Here is a 19,013-nt window from a genome sequence, read left to right on the forward strand (position 1 = left end):
CCTTCTAGCTCTTGGTGTGGGGCACTTGTGATGGTGAATGACCAGGATAATGTATCATATGAGTATATTGCTTTATGGCTGCTTAATTAGTTTTCTTGTGTGAATCTCCCTACTCTTAAATGTAAGGAAGCTAGATTTTATTAAAGGCATAGTATGTTAGAAAGTAAAGCTTATGGGATCTTTAAAATTGTGAGATTTAGTTTAGTTTAACCTTGCCACATCCCAGCATTCTGTTTCAGCCCTCAGACCCAGTTCCTTCCTATTTTTGTTTTCAGATGCTCAGACCAGACGATTCCACTTTTGTCCTCTGCATCTCATCTTCATCAGCTTGTGTGCATGACAGGGAGATAGAAAGAGCTGATGTAATGAATTGTAAATAAGTAAAATTTGGGGAAGAATAGTCATCTGTCACAAGGCCATGGTGTGGCTGAATTATGTCCCCACATCTTTAATATTATTTACAATTTTATTCTTGAAATACTGCTTGAAAAGAGAGTTAGTAAAAGGGTAGCAAGCTTGTGTGGAACAGCTTCCATCAGAGGAGAGCCTTTTGAGCTTGGAAAAGAGATTGTATAGGAATACAGAGAGGTTGAAAAAAAAGGTCGTAGGTAGGCGCTGGGTAGAGACTCGAACTCTTGTGGGTTACTCTGAGCAGTATTTATTGTAGAAGATTCACAGGAACAGCAGCGTTGGGTCACCTCCTCAGAGAGTGACAATCATACAGCGGTATAACTAGTCATTATATAGGGTTCTAACAGGTATTATGCAACTAAACAAAATCTATCACTGTCTATCACTGTCGATATCTATTACTGTCGATATCCTCAGGTTCCTTCTGTTCCAGTGGTCTGCGGGTTCCACTTCTTCTTTCTTGGCAAGTACAGAACGACAGGTCATCGGGTCGCAGGGCTGGCTTCTTTTGAAGTTCCACCTGTCTCATTTGTTATCCATAGTTCACCAGTCTAGCATAGAAATCAGCAACCCTAAGAATAGCATTTATCAATGTCTTAACTAAGGGTACAAAGCAAGCATAAGGTAACCACGCTCGTGGTTCTGGGTAAGGACTATACAGGGGACAAGCTGAGACTTTCAGCTTTAGCAGCACAGCCTATAACACTGATATAGGCCTAAAATCCTAATTTCCTATTTTCCTACAACAGTCCCCCATTTTCTCTTTAAAATTTCCCAATTTACTGATAACGATAATAAAGCTTCTGTTGATTCAAGAGATTACAGCAACAATTACAAAACATTGACATACAATGAATCAAAACAAAAATGATCACAAAGACAATTACAATGACAATGACAATCATCAAAATCTTCTTCACTAACGTTCCGAGATCAGGAAACCAGGAAGTCATCCATTGCCACAGGTCTGCGACACCCGAGTAGCGTCATCTCATTGAATTTGCTGCATAACATGACTAACTTTCCAGATTTTATCCACTTCAGTTATCAATTGCTTACTCTGATCGATATACATACAGCAACTGGAGTTTAGCATGGTACAGACACCTCCTTGCGAAGCTAACAGGATGTCTAAAGCCATTCGATTCTGTAAAACAATCTGAGATAGGTTACGCAATTCTTGAATTTCTGGTGTCACTCCTTGATACCAATGCATATAATTTCTGATCTGAGTAAAACTGTTTTGCAGATAGAGCAAGTACTGCGTTACTGCCTCGTCCCCTTCCAGGAGGGCAGTTTTGGCAGACATAAAGGTAAATGGAACTGCCAAAACTCGCCCGAACAAAACTTCAGCAGGGCTGAGTTTAGTAGTAGCATGAGGAGTTGTACGAAGATCCCATAAAACAAGCGGTAGTGCTTCAGGCCATTTGAGACCTGTGTCTGCAGTGACTTTTGCCAAACAATCTTTAATAGTGCGATTCATCCGCTCTACCTGTCCGGAAGATTGTGGATGGTAGGGCGTGTGAAAGGCAGCCTGTATATCAAGAGCAACATAAACTTGCATTAGAACAGCAGCAGTAAAGTGCGGTCCCCTATCAGAATCAATAATTTCAGGGATACCGTACCTCGGAATGATATCACGAAGCAGGGTCTTAACCACAATTTTCGAATCGTTCTTGCAAGTAGGAAAGGCTTCCACCCAGTGCGAAAGTTGATCAACAATAACAAGAATGTACTTATATCCCATAGAAGGGGGGAGTTCTGCGAAATCAATTTGCAGTTTCTGGAAAGGAAAGTAAGCAGGCGGCCGCTTGCCAGGGACTGTTGTGACCTTTGTGACCCCATATTTCTTGCAAAGAGTACAAGAGTCAGTCAGGCGTTTTGCAGCACTGTAAACTCCAGGCGCTGCCCACAACTGTTGGATTTTAGAAGCTACAGCTTCAGGCCCCCCATGAGTACGATCGTGAATCCAGCGAGTTAGAGGAAGGACATACCTCATAGGCAATAAGGGTTTATCACCTAGTTTCCAGATGCCGTCCTGTTGCGTTGCTTCCCAGCGTTTCCATTTGTTGAGCTCTTCTTCATCTAGTTCATCATAAAGGGCAGGACCAACAGGAAAAGGAAGAAGGGTAGCAACCACAGTCGTAGCAGGAGATGCATCGTGGACTGCTGCCGCTCTCGCCGTGGAGTCAGCCAAGGCGTTGCCATGAGCGAAAGAATCAAGGCGTTTAGTATGAGCAGGAATGTAAATAACAGCAATTTCTCGTGGTTCCTGGATAGCGAGCAGCAAATCATGAATTAATTGTCCATGAGCAATAGTACGACCGGCGGAGGTCAAAAAACCTCGTTCTTTCCAAAGTGTGCCAACAGAATGACAAATGCCAAAAGCGTACTTAGAGTCTGTATAGATATTAACTCGGAGACCTTTAGCAAACGTTGCAGCACGAGTCAAGGCAATTAGTTCTGCGGCTTGTGCTCCAAGTGCTGAAGAGAGAGGTTCAGCAAAAAGTACGCGATTTTCAGTGGCAACAGCAAAACCAGTAAAACGCTTACCATGCAGATAGTAACTTGATCCATCTGTGAACAGGTTAAGGTCAGGGTGGGCGAGAGGAACATCTTGCAAATCTTCTCTGGTTTTAGAATAAGTGGTGACGAATTGCACACAGTCGTGTGGGTCATTGGAAAGGTGCACCTCAGGTAGAAGGGTAGATGGGTTCAAGGGTTTTGACCGTTTTAAAGAGATATTATCGGTCAGTAACAGGATGGCTTCGTATCGATGTGTGCGCTGCGGTGAGAGAGACTTGGTAGCATATCGGGTTAGTAAAAGTTCAACTTCATGAGGCACGGCAACAATCAATTTGTGACCCAGAACAAGTGGGCGAACTTTTTCCACTAATTCCGCAGCTGCTGCTACTGATCTAAGACAATGTGGCGACCCTTTGATAACTGGGTCAAGAGCAACTGAATAATAACCCACAGGTCTTTCATAGGGTCCATGAGGTTGTACTAGGACCCCCTTTGCAATGCCACCCTTCTCGGTAGCATACAAAGTGAAAGGTTTTGAGTAATTTGGCAGGCCTAAAGCTGGGGCTGTGACTAAGGCTTGCTTCAAAGATGCAAAGGCATCGGACAATTCTGGCATCCAGACAATTGGCTCTGGAGCTTTGTCCTTTGTAGTTTCAATAAGTGGTCTAGCTAGTTCGCTAAACCCTAAAATCCATGGTCGACAGAACCCAGCTTGGCCAAGGAAAGCTCTCATTTGTTTTTTAGTAACAGGTGGTGTAATTTGAAGAATAGCGTTGATTCTGTTGGGATCAATCTTTCGAACTCCTCCTGCTAAAACAAAGCCCAAATATTTTACCTCTGGTTCACAGAATTGTAACTTAGCTAATGAGGCACGATGACCCTTATGATATAGTCGAATGCAAAGGTGCTCTGTATCAATTGCACAGGCCTCCCGAGTTCGGCTAGCAACAAGCAAATCATCAACATATTGAATCAGTGCAGATTTGTTTGGCAATTCAATATCTTGGAGATCATATTTGAGAATTTGCGAAAACAAGGTAGGGGAAGCAGTAAAGCCTTGAGGGAGCCGAGTCCAAGTCAATTGGCGACCTTCCCAAGTGAAGGCAAACAAAGGTTGGCTTTCTTCTGCTACAGGTATGCTAAAGAAAGCTCCTGTCAGATCTAAAACAGTGTACCAGTGCGCCCAAGATGGAATTTCGGTTAAAATTAAACTTGGATCTGGTACAACTGGGTGCGGAGCTTCAACATAATCGTTGATAGCCCGTAAATCTTGTACAAAACGGTACTCAGGATCTCCATCCTCATCTAGTCGATTTTTACTTACTGGAAGAATTGGGGTATTAAATGGACTCACAATAGGTTTTAGAATCCCTTCATCGAGAAAGGTTTGAATTTGTTTTCGCAAACTTGGTAATGCAACAGCTGGTATTGGATATTGCTTAATAGCAGGAGGGGGACCACCTTTAGTTTTAATGACAACCGGCAGCGCAGACTTCAAAAGACCAATATCTTTAGTTGTACGACTCCAAAGTCCAGAAGGGACATTCCGCAATTCCCAGGGAATGGCCACTTCTTTCTTCGGAGTATGATCTAGAGTGAAAACACTTCCAATAAAAATAAATTTAGCTTTACCTTTACCATAGGTCAATTGAGTACCAAACTCTTGTAAGAGATCTCGTCCCAGCAAAGAAGTCGGTGCCCCCGGTGCAACAATAAAGCGAGCCCATGTAACTTTATCGCCTAAAGTAACAGGGAGTGGTTTAGAGAGAGCATGGTTAAGCACAGAGCCTGTAACACCCTTGATAGCAATCATTTCCTGCGATGTTTGTGGCACATCAAAGTTGAGAAGCGAGAGTGTAGCCCCAGTATCTACTAAGAAAGAGACTGATTTTCCATTAACATCAGCTAAGACATGGCCTGTAGAGGAAATTTCTAAGGTCATTATGCAATGCTTACTGAGAGTAGCTACGACGATATGGAGGCGGCGGAGCAGAAGGGGCGTCAGTAATACCACCAAGTTGACTACCAGCAGTGGCAGCAGGTGCAGGTAGAGTAGCTCCTGGTTGATATTGGGGTCGCAACGGGCATTCACGTTGCATGTGTCCTAAATTACCACACCAAAAACAGGTTAATTGCATTGCGTCATTCGTAGGGTTGGTAACAGCAGGGTTTGTAACAGGGAAAGAACCCCCCATGGGTGGAAAGGAACTTCCCATCCCGATTCCTCTGCCGAGGAGTCCCCGGCCCCGAGGGAAGCGAGCTCGGAATACCCCTCGGACTCCTCGGGGATACCCACGTCCCCGAGTTGCGGAAACCCCCTGAGCTATGGCTACAGCTAGTAAGTTCATATCTTCCTGTCTTTCTCTCCGATACCGTCTACATTCGACCTCACGTTCTTTCTCCTGCCGAAGGCGCTCAGCCTCCCTTTCTAATTGTAGCTTACGTTGTTGCTCTTCTGTACGGCCGTTATACACAAAATTAGCAACAGAGAGAGCTTTTTGTAAATTCTCTGCTTGCCAGCCAGGCATATGTTTTTGAAAATGTTTTCGAATATCAGGGGCTGACTGATTGACAAAAATGCTAATAGCCAATGGTTCCTGAAAATTATCTTCGGTCATTCCTCCATACTGTATTAAAGCTTTTCTCAAGCGGTGCCAAAAGTCTCCCGGGTGTTCATCAGGAGCCTGTTGGCACTCTGTAACTTTTGACCAATTAGTCACTTTTTCATCACACTTTTGAATTGCTTCAATCAGATTATCAATTGCAACTAAATAGGTAGCTTTTTGGTCCTCCTCATGTAAGTTCCAATTTGGATCTTGTTCTGGCCAGGGATTACGTCCCTGTGTCTGTTCAGCCAATTCTTTATCTTTAGCCAGGATTTTTTGTTTTTCCTCATGTGTAAATAATTCGGACAAAAGTGTTTGCATATCATTCCAGCTGGGAGAGTAATCTCTGGCAATGGTTCGAATTATTTTAGAACATCGCTCCGCGTCATCACGGAGTCGCGGCATTTTATCATGCCAGAGTAAAAGATCACCTGGCTTCCAGGGGTAATGTGTAGTTACCCCGAGAAGCGGTGGCTGGTTGCCAGCGTTACTACGACCAGCTCTAGGATTAGCCACATAGGATAAAGTCATAGGGAAAATACCTGCAGGTGAATCAGTTTTGGGCTTAGAATTGTCACTTATTTCATCATCCAGATAAGCAAGTAGTTGGTCTTTATTCATGCTCTTCTGGAGTTGTTTTCGTTTTCGTATATCAGCATAGTCAAACCACAAATACAAATAGTCCATTTGTTGGGGCTGGCGGTCCTCCAGGATTTTACGGAGAGACTGCAATTTAGTTTCTTCAAATGAGCCATAAATCGGCCACCGATCATCAAGGGAAGCCCCAGCCACTCTGCTTATAAAAGGCCAATCATCTTGGCAGAGGGCAATTAATCTTTTTATGTGCAACCCTGCGGTTCCTGACAATCTTCCCCAATTTGAAATCATTTCAGCCAAAGGAGTATTTTTAGGAACTGAGGGTCCAGCCCCCATCCTTGTAAATATATTTAGAGACTTGAACTCTAATAAAAATATAAAGAAAAGAAACAAATCGGGAGAACAGGAGAGACTCGAACTCACCTGTCCCTGGCCAGGTCCCGTTGTTTCAGTTTATGCTGCAGAGTCCCATCTGTGGGGTGCCAACTGAAAAAAAAGGTCGTAGGTAGGCGCTGGGTAGAGACTCGAACTCTTGTGGGTTACTCTGAGCAGTATTTATTGTAGAAGATTCACAGGAACAGCAGCGTTGGGTCACCTCCTCAGAGAGTGACAATCATACAGCGGTATAACTAGTCATTATATAGGGTTCTAACAGGTATTATGCAACTAAGCAAAATTTATCATTGTCTATCACTGTCGATATCTATCACTGTCGATATCCTCAGGTTCCTTCCGTTCCAGTGGTCTGCAGGTTCCACTTCTTCTTTCTTGGCAAGTACAGAACGACAGGTCATCGGGTCGCAGGGCTGGCTTCTTTTGAAGTTCCACCTGTCTCATTTGTTATCCATAGTTCACCAGTCTAGCATAGAAATCAGCAACCCTAAGAATAGCATTTATCAATGTCTTAACTAAAGGTACAAAGCAAGCATAAGGTAACCACGCTCGTGGTTCTGGGTAAGGACTGTACAGGGGACAAGCTGAGACTTTCAGCTTTAGCAGCACAGCCTATAACACTGATATAGGCCTAAAATCCTAATTTCCTATTTTCCTACAACAGAGGTGTATGAACCAGTGAATGGTTTGATGAAGCTGAGAGGGGAGCAGTTCTCTCTTCTATCACAGTACAAGAACAAATTAAATTATCTAGAGCAGTTATACAAGAGAAACTATACATTGTTTCCTAACAAAATATATACAGTGTGGAACTCACTGCCACTTATTGCAGAGATCAGAAGCATCATGGAAGTTAAAAGGAGTTAGATGTATATAACTGAGATTATTAGGTACAAAGATCTGCTCAGAAATCCCCAATCTGCTGGCTGGCAAAACCTGAGAAAAAATACTCTTGCTCTGTTGGAGGGAGGCTAGCAGGGTTGATTCGCCTATTGCCTTGATTTTGCCTTATGCTAAAATTATGTAAGGAAATATCCATCTCGAGAGTTTAGGATTTGGCAAAGTTAATTAGACAACTGAAAGCTAGTCAAATTCTGTGAAATTCCTTGCAGAAAACCTTATTGGGGGATATTCCTTGAATTCATATTTAGAACAGAGTGATAATATTAGCTTAAGTGCTCGCAGTGGAGTCACATAGTATGACTTCACTCTTTCAGACAGTACTCTTGCACTGACTTATGCTAATATTTCTTATATTTAGTTTTCATTTCTACATCAAAGCACTGAAGATAATAGCATTTTTATATTCTAGTTTTGGGGATTCTTTAACACAGTCAAATATGTAGAAATTTTTTCAAAACATGATGCACAAGAAACATGAATAATTTTTTCATGTGCTATTTAACACCAGCTTGCTTGAATATTAATAATGCATTTTGATACTTGTAGATAAATTATACTAAAGCAGTGTTTTCTTCTAACAAGTTCACATTACAAATATGCAATTAATTTGGGCGGGTTTATTTCTCTTTCTGATCAATAGAAAAGCCGGAAGATTCCGTAGTAGTGAAGCTGGTGGTGAGTTTGCTGCAGCTGTCCAAGGCGGCCGTTAACCATCCCGGTGGGACAGCGGTGCTCGGTGAGTTACTGAGTCCCACAACCATCCTCATTGCAAACGCCAGGTTGAAGCTGTGGCCATTCTCAATGTTCTTCCCACTGCTGTTTTGCATTTTCAGCCAGAGGTGGCCATCAGGAATGTTAAAATGGGTGTTATGTCTTCTTTTCAGTCACTGTATTTTACAGCTTTGACTAATAATTTGACTAATATTTGTCATCAGTTTAGACTCTGTTCTCTTCTATACTCAGTAAAGAGTCATCTGTTGTAGTATGGGTCACTTTATTAGGTTCAAAAACAGTAAGAAAAATATAAGAGAACTTAACTGAAATTTGAAGGACATGTCTTGATTGAAATTAAAATAGTTGTTCTCCATTGTAAAGCCTCTTCTGTATTATAAAAATTATTCTCACTGTTTACGTAGAGCACCTAATTAATGTTCAATCCACAGCTAAGAACAAAATCCCCTCTTCCCCAAGTGGGGAGTGCCTGTCTGTAGAAGATGTTTACTGAAATTAGATATCTAAACTGGACAGAAACACAAGTAATGAGAACATTTGCCTTAATATATTTTTTTGTCTAAAGCACTAATAACTGATAATTATAAATGCTGAGCAATTGAAGCTCACATTGGCTTCAATATGATACATTCTCCAGGATCTCTGCAAGCTGTGAGTCTCAGCCTCTGCTGCATTTTGTTTCCTTACATGATTTATTTAGTTCAAAACACAATCTGCATATCTTCAGTCTGTTCTTTCTTTGCTCTGGTGATTAAAACAAAACAATGTTGTACACAACAGAAACGTTTTCAAGACGCATGCCCAGTATGAAGGAAAGAGCAGGGAAGTAGATTTCTATGTCCTTCTGATGGACATGAACATCCCTTTTTTTAGAACTATTTTCAAGATCAATTTTGTTTTTTTTCTTGTATGTAGTCATGTGTCCTTATAAAATATTTTGTCTGAAAGCAAATTAGGAACACATTGATACATCCTTTTACGTAAAATGTAGGTTAATGAGTTTACAGGCTAATTTAAACTGCAAAATCCAAAGCCATAGGCACACCTAGAAAATTGGCTTAGAAAGCATAACTGTATTTATGAGTCTTAGGCTGCAAAATGTGTATACATGTAATTTTAACCATAAAGGCCCTTGAGTGATTATTTATAAATGTTTCCAGTTTTTAACCCTATAATAATCTCAATTCTAAAAGTAGTTTATGCAACTTCTTAGGATAAGACCTTGTTTTAGTGTGCATAAGACTATAAAATTACTTGTGTTTGCAGAGGCAGTTGGAAGTTGCTTGGGAGAAATCGGTCCCATGGATTTCTCCACCATAGCTCTTCAGCATGCTGAGAATGCGCTGGATTCTAAAGCAGCAGACTTGCTTCAAGACAGAAAACTTCAGTGGGTCTTCATAATGTTAACACAAATAAATATTGCTCTAACAGATAATTGGTGAGTATGCTTATTTACTTAACTTATTTAATTCAAAGCTTAATAGGCACCATTAAGTTGTACATTGTTCAAATCACCTCAAAGTAATGCTTTGAAAGTGTTATTAACACCTGTTAATGTCTGACCATGTGCTTCTTCAAGGCTCAGATTGCTTACCCAGTTAAGCTTAGGTATTTCCTAGAAATTCTTTAGTTGGGCCTGAGCCATAGAGTCTCTTGTGTCCTGTAGAGGATAGCAGTGGTGTGGAGTACATACTGAGGCTTTGCTTTATAATAAAATATCACAGTATCACAGTATGTTTGGGATTGGAAGGGACCTCAAAAGATCATCTAGTCCAATCCCCCTGCTGGAGCAGGAACGCCTAAGTGAGGTCGCACAGGAACATGTCCGGGCGGGTTTTGAATGTCTCCAGAGAAGGAGACTCCACAACCTCCCTGGGCAGCCTGTTCCAGTGTCTGTCACCCTCACTGAGAAGAAGTTTTTTCACAAATTTAAGCGGAACCTCTTGTGCTCCAGCTTGATCCCATTGCCCCTTGTCCTATCATTGTTTGCCACCGAGAAGAGCCTGGCTCCATCCTCATGGCACTCACCCTTTATATATTTATAAATATTAATAAGGTCCCCCCTTAGTCTCCTCTTCTCCAAACTAAAGAGCCCCAGCTCCCTCAGCCTTTCTTCATACGGGAGATGCTCCACTCCCTTAATCATCTTTGTTGCCCTACACTGGACCCTCTCCAGCAGTTCCCTGTCCTTCTGGAACTGAGGGGCCCAGAACTGGACACAATATATGCAATGGCGTAGCCTAGTCCAAAATATTCAGATTTGATGCACATGTTGTTAGACTGTGGAATTGTCTTGTATGTTTGTAAAGGTAATTTTGAAAATAGAATATGTGAATGAAACTAATAACAATAATAATAACGTTGTGTTTGGCATTTTTTCAGCATTGATATTAGGGCTGCTGCTGTTTCCTGTTTGAAAAACATACTAGCTACCAAATCTGGCAGTGAATTTTGGGAAGTTTATAAAACTAAAACTGATCCCATGTTAATCTATCTCCAGCCTTTCAGGATGTCAAGGAAAAAGGTATTTCTTCTGCTATACCTTATTTATATGGCATACGGGGTAGAGAACACACTAAAAAATACTGTTTTTTAAAAAGAGTAAATTTGAAAATATTTTTGGGATAGACCTGGATGAATGCAAAATTTGGGCTTTTCATCAGTCTGATTGTGAATACAATTGCTGTTGTACATCTGTTTCTCCTTTCTGTTTCAGCATTTGCAGCTTCTTCACATAGGAAATAACCAATTTGACGTTAGAATGCAGTGTACTTTCATTATTATTACCTACTCACTAATCTAATACATTCTTAGGATTCCCGTCTCATTTGATGCAAAAGCCTAGTAGAAAATAGGTCAGAAAAAAATGGTGCATAATTGACCAAGATCAGATTTTTTCCTAATTTTAAAATTTTTTATTTTTAAGCTATATGTAATGTGGCCTTGTTGATGTTATCGGTATTTTTTAATTACTTTCAGATTTCCTTGGAAAACTTTAACTTACATGAAAAAAATTGATATTGTCAATCAGTTAAAGCACAGTTAATATTTAATGTTTTAATCTGTGCTGATTGCAGTATGGGGTTTTTTTTTAATGTTTATATTTGGTATATATGTATTTTTTCTTCTAGTTTTTAGTAGTACCTGCTAATGATGTGGAGGCTCCTTTAGAAACTTTGGATGACACAAACCTGTGGATTCCTCTGGGGGAAAGTCATGAGACCTGGATCAAGCGCCTGACTAGTTCAGTATTGGACAGTGGAGGTGTGCAAAGTGAAGTTCTCCAGTTAATGAAGCCACTATGTGAGGTGAGCTAAATTATACATATGTATATATCTTTGTGTGGTGATGCACAAAAAGATATTATTATTCATCTTCCTAGCAAACAGTAATTTCTGCTATTGAATTACTACTTTTTCCGAACAGTAATTCAGATCCTTTGTAGTCAGATATATTTCAGATACCCATAAAATACACTCTTGAAATACAAGATTTGAGAGATAATTGTAAACATAGATGAACTTTATATGACTACTTTAACTGAATGCCTGCATAGCCCTGTACAATGGTTTACATTTTAAATATTACATGTTCTTTACAAGCATTACATGTTTATTTTAGTAGTTGTCAGTTTGGTTATAACCTGAGAAAGAAGGCTTTGGATTCTTAGCAGCTGCTCTCCATTGTTGTTTTCTAGGTGAAAACTGACTTGTGTCAAACTTTGCTTCCATACCTGATTCATGACATCCTTCTTCATGACTCAGATGAATCTTGGAGAAATCTTTTGTCAGTTCATATTCAGAAGTTTTTTACAGCCTGTTGCAAATTTGCCTCATCTAGTAGATCATCTACACCTCCAAATTCTGATTCAGGTAATGTAATAATATTTTCGTTTCAACTGAAAAAGCAATTCTGGTTGTGAAAAAATTATCTTCTGACGTCGAACACGTGATGCACTCTTATAGGCATACAGAATTTTAGAAGCTTCTGTCCAATTATTTGATCTTTTTCAGTGGAGATACCAGTGCTTTTGAAGCTGTTCATTGGCAGCACCCAAGTAGTTTCTTCTGCAGAGCTTCTTTCCTTATTTACAACTGGATAATGTTTGTTACTTGCTGAATTTAGATGTGATCCATTGTTGTGTGCTCCAAGAGTGAGTCTTGGACTGTCTCTTAAAATTACTAACTGTCAATTAAATTTCTCTCTTGCTCAAGAGCGATTGAAGGCAGTTTTCCCCTGGATTTTCCCCTTGGAATAAAGACTAACCTTTGCTATAGCTTCTGCCTACTGTTGATAATGGTCTCCCCATACATTCAGAAGACCTGTTACATTCCAGCAGAATGAAGGGAACAAAAGAACTGCAGCTGAGTATGAGTAATGCAAACAAAACACCTTCTAATCAAGCTGGCTGGTGTCCTTTCTAATTAGAATGTGGTTAGATCTTTGTTATTAGACTATGGGAACAGAACATGCACGTATTTTCAGGAGCTGAAATAATATATTTGTGCATGTCCCTTGCTTAACACAAATACAGTAACTTCAGGTTCGTATTTTTTTGTGCAGTAGCTACTCTGCTATATCTTCTAGCTCTCTTCTTCAGTGACAAATCACAAAGGAATGAGTGTGTACAATGTCTTGCAGTCTCTTTACAGGCAAGTCATGCAAGCTTGACATTGGCAGAGGGGTCAAGGAACCCTTAGTACTGCAGTTTGTACTAAGAGTGCTGTAAATACGCCCAATGATACTAGGTGTGTTGTAAGGTACTTTTTATAGATGCTGAATAGCCTAGCCAGAAAGACTAGAGCAGTATTCTTTCACATTTTTAAGTCAGGTGACAAGCTGTTCCCACAATTCAGACTTTTTATTGTCCCACTTGGTAAGATACAAAAGGTTTAACAATTTCTTGTTTCCTTCCTGTAAACAATCAGGAAAACTACTGCATGAATTTATGCTCAAATGTACAAATGAACCCAAAATGTTATGTGAAAAATATGAAGGGATTTTTCTAAGTTTTATAATCTTGCAGTGAGTTCAGTGACTCCAATGAGCAAATGATAGGGGCCTCTTCAAACGAGATTCTATGCAGGGGATCTTACTGAGGCAATAAGAGCAAATTGAGGACATTCAAAAGCTTTAAATGGAGTTCTTCAGATGGAAAACTGTCTTAGTACCAGAAAAACCCTCCATGAAGTAGCACACAGCTCATTGTTTAGGTGTTTACAGATAAAATGAAGGTGCGCTGGCCAACAGAGCAAAGATCTGTTAACTCCAAAGTTGGAATGATAGAACAGCAGCAGTATTCAAAGCAAAAATTTTAAACATCTGGTGAGTACCAGTTTCTTCAATAACTGTCAAAACAAGGAGAAAAATCTTCCTAGAAAACCTGGATGAATTTCATTCCAGTCCATCAGGATCCAAACTGTGGCACAGACCAAGCAGTCAAACGTGAGAGAGTAAAGTGCTTCTGAACAAGAGTCTTCCTGTTGATCCATTTTGACATGCAAGTTGTAGGAATTGTCTGGAAATCTTGGCAATTTAAAGCATAAATAGTGTGAACATCATGCCGATCTCTGCTCTAGCTGAGAAACAAAACCTAATCATAAATTGCCAACTGCTTGACAAGAGTCATAGAATCATATGTCTGTGTGTGGGAGATTGTCTTTTTTTGTATAAGCATAGACACTCTGTAAAACCTACAATGAAGCTACTAATGGAATAACTCCATATGACTCAGGCCTAAGGGAAGAGGTCTGTTATGGAGCTCTGTGTCGTGATGTTGGATCATCTCTGAATTCAGTGAGAAGAAACAGAATCCACAAATTATTAATACAAAGATAATTTGATAAGGAAAATTGTAGTATAAACTACTGTCATCTCACCAACATCATATAAGGAGGGATGATACATTTTGTGATAAACTATTAATTTAATTTTGGAAATGCCATGCAAGGAAGGTTTTAGTTATTTTCTTGAATAGAAAATACACCTTATTATTTTGTAAATGGATGTGTTATGACAAAAGTTCATTATATTCTTTGGTTTGAAATATACATTTCAGAGCAAGAAACACATAATTTTAGAAGTTTGGATAAAGTATCTCGACGAGCCATGCTTGCTGTTGTTGATTACTTAAGAAGACAAAAGAGGTGAATTACAGCTTTCCAAAATGTTACTTTAATTTAATTATGACTGCACTAAAGACCTGTTGATGCTGTAGATTAAGGAAGAAGAATGTGGTAGAGAACATGTCAGTTAAAAGAATGAAGATGCTGTAGCGACCTTGCATTTGCTGCAGAAGTGCTATGGCTAGCCTTAAAGAGTTCTAACAATGCTGAAGGAGTCTTTTAAAAACTTTTTGTCTGATAAACTTTTTGTGGTATGGTTTTGGCGAGGCTAAGATAAAATTAGTCTTTGGAAGACTTTATAGTTAGATTGGATTTATTTTGTTTAATGTTAGAAAGTCTGTTAGAGCAATATTAAACTCTTTATTTAATCAGATCTGTTTCAGGTACAGTTTTTGATGACAGCTTCTGGCTGGATCTGAATTACCTGGAGGTTGCGATAGCAGCACAGTCTTGTGCTGCTCACTTCACGGCCTTGCTCTATGCAGAAATCTACGCAGACAAGATAAATAGAGACAAGCAGCAAAAAAGGTACAAGCTTGAGGAATGCCATTTCTTGCCATTTCTGGTAAAAGGGATGATGTTTCGTGTGTCCCAATAGTGTTTTGTTATGTGCAAAGTCAAGGAGACTTCAAAAAAGTTCCTTAGGTGTATGTATTGACCTGGAAAGTATTTCTGCCAGTCCGTGAATGTGATTCCCAACCTTGCTGGTTTGCTGGGTGTGACACACTCAAAATAGTGTCATTTTGACATGTAACTAGAAAGTTTTCTTAGTAGTGTGTGTTCTGGAGAAGCTTCACTAAAGCTAATGCTTCTGAATACTAAAATATATTGAATCGCACTTTCTGAATTTAACAATTTTCAGATTCTATTTCTCAAAATTAATAGCGTGCTAGTGGTTAAATTACAGCCAGAAGTTAATCAAGGGGAGAAATAAATTACAGAATAATGACAAGAATTGTGTGGGTAGAGCTCAATGATCCTTGTAGAAGTCTTCTATAATGGACAATTATCTTAGTCTTCTTAGTCAAGATGTCAAGGGTTAAGATTGCGGGGTGACAATAAAACCCTGGCAGATGTATTGTTAACCCCCTCTTCCCTCCCCACTTCCCCCTTTTGCCCCTCCCTCTCCCCTTTCCCACTCAGGACAGGCGATCGGGAGGGAAAGAAGGACAGAGAGAAGAGACTTGGAAAAATTAACAATGTTTTACTAATGCTACTAATAAGAATAGAGAAAATAATACAAAATACGCAAAATCAATCTTGAAAGTCTCAGCAACTGCAGAGCTGGCAACCAAAGTCCTGGATTGGACTCTGCAGCCAATCGGAGCTGGATTCAGTCTCTCACTAGGCCTCAGTTCGCAGGGACAACTAGCAAGGTCCTCTCCTAATGTCGGCCATAAGCAGAAGGGAAAAAGCAAAGGCAAAAGGGAAAAAGGGATGAGATCTTCGTGATCTCGCACTTTTATATGAAGTATTCACGTGAATGGAATGTTATACACAGTTGGGCAGTTTCTTGGTCACCGGTTTCTCGTTGCCCCTCTTGTGAAATGTCCATCCATGCTTATCAATAAGTTTGCATTCCATTGCTAGGTTTACCAAAACATGTGTCTGGTTCTCCAGGAAAATGCAGTTAATATGAAGGCTTTAGCTGACAGGCAAAATTCACTGAAAGAGAAACTTGTTTTTAACAAAACCAGGACACAAGATCAAGATATGGAACTAGTTTCCTAGCTTCCTTTTGGCAACAAATAACTCTTAAAGCAGTGAATGTGTAACAAAAGTATGGTCATAAGCATATATATTATATAGTTGCTTTTATTCTTTCCTAGAAGAGAGCATTTGTGCTTCAGGCATTCACAAAAGCAATTTGATTTAATAACAGATTAGACAGTACAAAGCTTTTTTGTTTTTTCCTCTGAAAAATCAACTTGATGTTGAAATCCCTTTATGTTGATGTTATCAGTTCAGCTGATCACTTTGTCATTCTGGTGACATTTTGAATAACCTGGGGATATGATAAGCCTGATCCTGCATTTGGAGCTTTGCCTCTTACTTCTTAAGTGTTGTTTCAGAATTTCTTTTGTTCTTCGTGTGAAATTTCATTTAGCTATACTGGTTGAAACTTTTCACTTAGGTCATCTTTCAAAGCAGCTAAGAGTTTGACATTTGAAGAAGAAAGTCAAAGAACAACTATTACTATTTTGAATGAAAAAAGTAAAGAAGAAACTGGCATAAGTCTACAGGTACATGTGTGTGTTTAAATCCAAAAGCTAACCTTTTTGTATAATTACAATTAACAGTAGGTTTCATCTGAGCTGAAGGCAGATCTAGTTGAACTTCAAAAACTGTATTTGAAGGTTCTCCTCAGGCTCTACTTCAAAGTGAACTCAGTGGCTTTGCCGGACAAGTTAAATGAGTATTCATTCACCTGAAACACTAATTAACTGGCAAATTTTAAATTACAACAAAGCAGACTTTGTTCCCCAAATAACTGACCTCATGGTGGTGACAAGCCAAGTATTTTTCAGTTTCTGTCGGAGAGATATGTTCATTAAAAATCAGCAAGTGGTGTAGCAAGTTATAATAATCAAAACCAAAGTAGTATTATCTCCTACAAGCTTATTTGAAACATAAAATCTGATTCAGTAGCCTTGTCTAAGTTACTTCGTTCCATAGTTCTTTATTCCAGAACTGCACCTGCATCTCTTCAAAATGCATTGCTTAGCTGGTATGTCTGATGCTCATTCAGTACTACTTCCTTTTGCTTTTCAACCAGTCCACATAAGGCCCAGCACTGGTTTTTATAACTTAGCAGTGAAGTTAGGTAGTCCTGAAGACTTTTGCTGGACTACAAAACTTTTATTCCTGTGATGATAGTAGGCTCAGATACTGCATAAAGTATCACAGTATGTTTGGGATTGGAAGGGACCTCAAAAGATCATCTAGTCCAATTCTCCTGCTGGAGCAGGAACGCCTAGGTGAGGTCACACAGGAACATGTCCTGGCGGGTTTTGAATGTCTCCAGGGAAGGAGACTCCACAACCCCCCTGGGCAGCCTGTTCCAGTGTCTGTCACCCTCACTGAGAAGAAGTTTTTTCTCAAATTTAAGCGGAACCTCTTGTGTTCCAGCTTGATCCCATTACCCCTTGTCCTATCATTGTTTGCCACCGAGAAGAGCCTGGCTCCATCCTCATGGCACTCACCCTTTATATATTTATAAACATTAATGAGGTCCCCCCTTAGTCTCCTCTTCTCCAAACTAAAGAGCCCCAGCTCCCTCAGCCTTTCTTCATACGGGGGATGCTCCACTCCCTTAATCATCTTCGTTGCCCTACGCTGGACCCTCTCCAGCAGTTCCCTGTCCTTCTGGAACTGAGGGGCCCAGAACTGGACACAATATTCCAGATGTGGTCTCACCAGGGCGGAGTAGAGGGGAAGGAGAACCTCTCTCGATCTACTAGCCACCCCCACTTCTAATACACCCCAGGATGCCATTGGCCTTCCTGGCCACAAGGGCACAGTGCTGGCTCATGGTCATCCTGTTGTCCACCAGGACCCCCAGGTCCCTTTCCTCTACACTGCTCTCTAATATGTAATTTCCCAACCTAGACTGGAACCTGGGGTTGTTCCTGCCCAGATGCAGGACTCTACACTTGCCCTTGTTAAATTTCATCAGGTTATTCCCCGCCCAACTCTCCAGCCTGTCCAGGTCCCGCTGGATGGCAGCAGAGCCTTCTGGCGTGTCAGCCAGAAACAATGGAAACAAAGGAAACAATGTCACATGGAAGGACTTGTGTTTATGAACTTAAATGATATGTATAAAACTCACTTGAACTGGTTCCAAAAGAGATAATTCTTTGTTTTATGGCACATGTTCTAGGACCTTCTCATGGACATATACAGAAGCATTGGAGAACCTGACAGTCTCTATGGCTGTGGTGGAGGAAGAATGTTACAGCCATTAGCGCGGTATCATTTATTAATGTTCTTATGTTCTTTAAAGTCATTGCTTTCATTTATTAGTAAGGAACTTCAACTGAAAACTTGTTAACTTACAACAGGATAAGAACATATGAGCATGAAGCAGTATGGGAGAAAGCCCTTGTAACATATGATCTTGAGGCAAGCCTCTCTCCGTCTATGCGCCAGGCAGGAATAATAGAGGTAACGTTTTTTTATAAGAAGAAGCAAATGTAGGAATTTATGTCTATTGTACTGAGAGTCATTTGTGGTAAATACAAAATTGTTTTAGGACTATAAGAAATCTCTTTGGTCATCAAGTCCAGCCCACGCTCATAAGCATCCAGATTGTATAATAAAAACATCAAGGCTTGTAGTCCTCTTGTCACTCACCTGTAATCCCTATCCTGGGTAATGAATTTTCTGAAATATTTCAAAATAAATATATTTAATTTTATACAGAATTTGGCTGGCTCCTAAAATGACAGATTGTAAAAGTAATGTGATTGGTTATCTTTCCCATCTCCTTCTTTAAACCTCTCAATTTTGGCAGCTATCTTACTGAAAATGTTGTATTCCTGATAAAATAAATAGGATTGATGTTGTCTTATTTTGATCCCTTAAAATTGTGTTGTATTTTTCATCTAAAAATGTTTGCACAAGTTCTGTAATAACATAGCACAGGTATATCTCTGTTTGCTCTCATTTCATTTTTCTATGATATTTTCCTACCCCAAATTCTTTAGTATCATTGTTAAAA

The 19,013-nt window shown here is 39.9% G+C and overlaps 2 protein-coding genes across 5 annotated transcripts in view; one reads left to right on the forward strand and one right to left on the reverse strand.

Moving 5' to 3' along the window:
* The window catches only part of ATM (ATM serine/threonine kinase), a 74,502-nt gene that overhangs the window by 33,342 nt on the left and 22,147 nt on the right, over positions 1–19,013 (forward strand). For all 4 annotated transcript variants that reach the window (XM_065048839.1, XM_065048860.1, XM_065048853.1 and 1 more), the window contains 10 exons: positions 8,077–8,172; positions 9,435–9,606; positions 10,551–10,692; positions 11,300–11,476; positions 11,866–12,040; positions 14,227–14,314; positions 14,666–14,821; positions 16,428–16,536; positions 18,174–18,262; positions 18,355–18,457. In XM_065048839.1, coding sequence (XP_064904911.1) covers positions 8,077–8,172; positions 9,435–9,606; positions 10,551–10,692; positions 11,300–11,476; positions 11,866–12,040; positions 14,227–14,314; positions 14,666–14,821; positions 16,428–16,536; positions 18,174–18,262; positions 18,355–18,457 — 1,307 coding nt within the window. The remainder of the gene's footprint in view (positions 1–8,076; positions 8,173–9,434; positions 9,607–10,550; positions 10,693–11,299; positions 11,477–11,865; positions 12,041–14,226; positions 14,315–14,665; positions 14,822–16,427; positions 16,537–18,173; positions 18,263–18,354; positions 18,458–19,013) is intronic.
* On the reverse strand, positions 1,327–4,879 carry LOC135578221 (uncharacterized). Its single transcript, XM_065048901.1, has 2 exons — positions 2,037–4,879; positions 1,327–1,570 (listed from the first exon to the last, which is right to left on the reverse strand). Exons 1-2 carry the CDS (start codon positions 4,877–4,879, stop codon positions 1,543–1,545), a joined length of 2,871 nt encoding a protein of 956 aa, XP_064904973.1. The 3' UTR covers positions 1,327–1,542.

The sequence above is a fragment of the Columba livia genome, chromosome 1 (assembly GCF_036013475.1).
Source record: "Columba livia isolate bColLiv1 breed racing homer chromosome 1, bColLiv1.pat.W.v2, whole genome shotgun sequence".
Lineage (NCBI taxonomy): Eukaryota > Metazoa > Chordata > Aves > Columbiformes > Columbidae > Columba > Columba livia.

What these genes read in the sequence shown, in the direction of transcription:
- LOC135578221 (XM_065048901.1), bottom strand. Translation starts at nt 4,879, where the DNA reads ATGACCTTAGAAATTTCCTCTACAGGCCATGTCTTAGCTGATGTTAAT. An exon ending in CTTCGTGATATCATTCCGAG is followed by an intron (nt 1,571 to 2,036) that starts GTACGGTATCCC and finishes AACCTATCTCAG; the next exon opens with ATTGTTTTACAGAATCGAAT.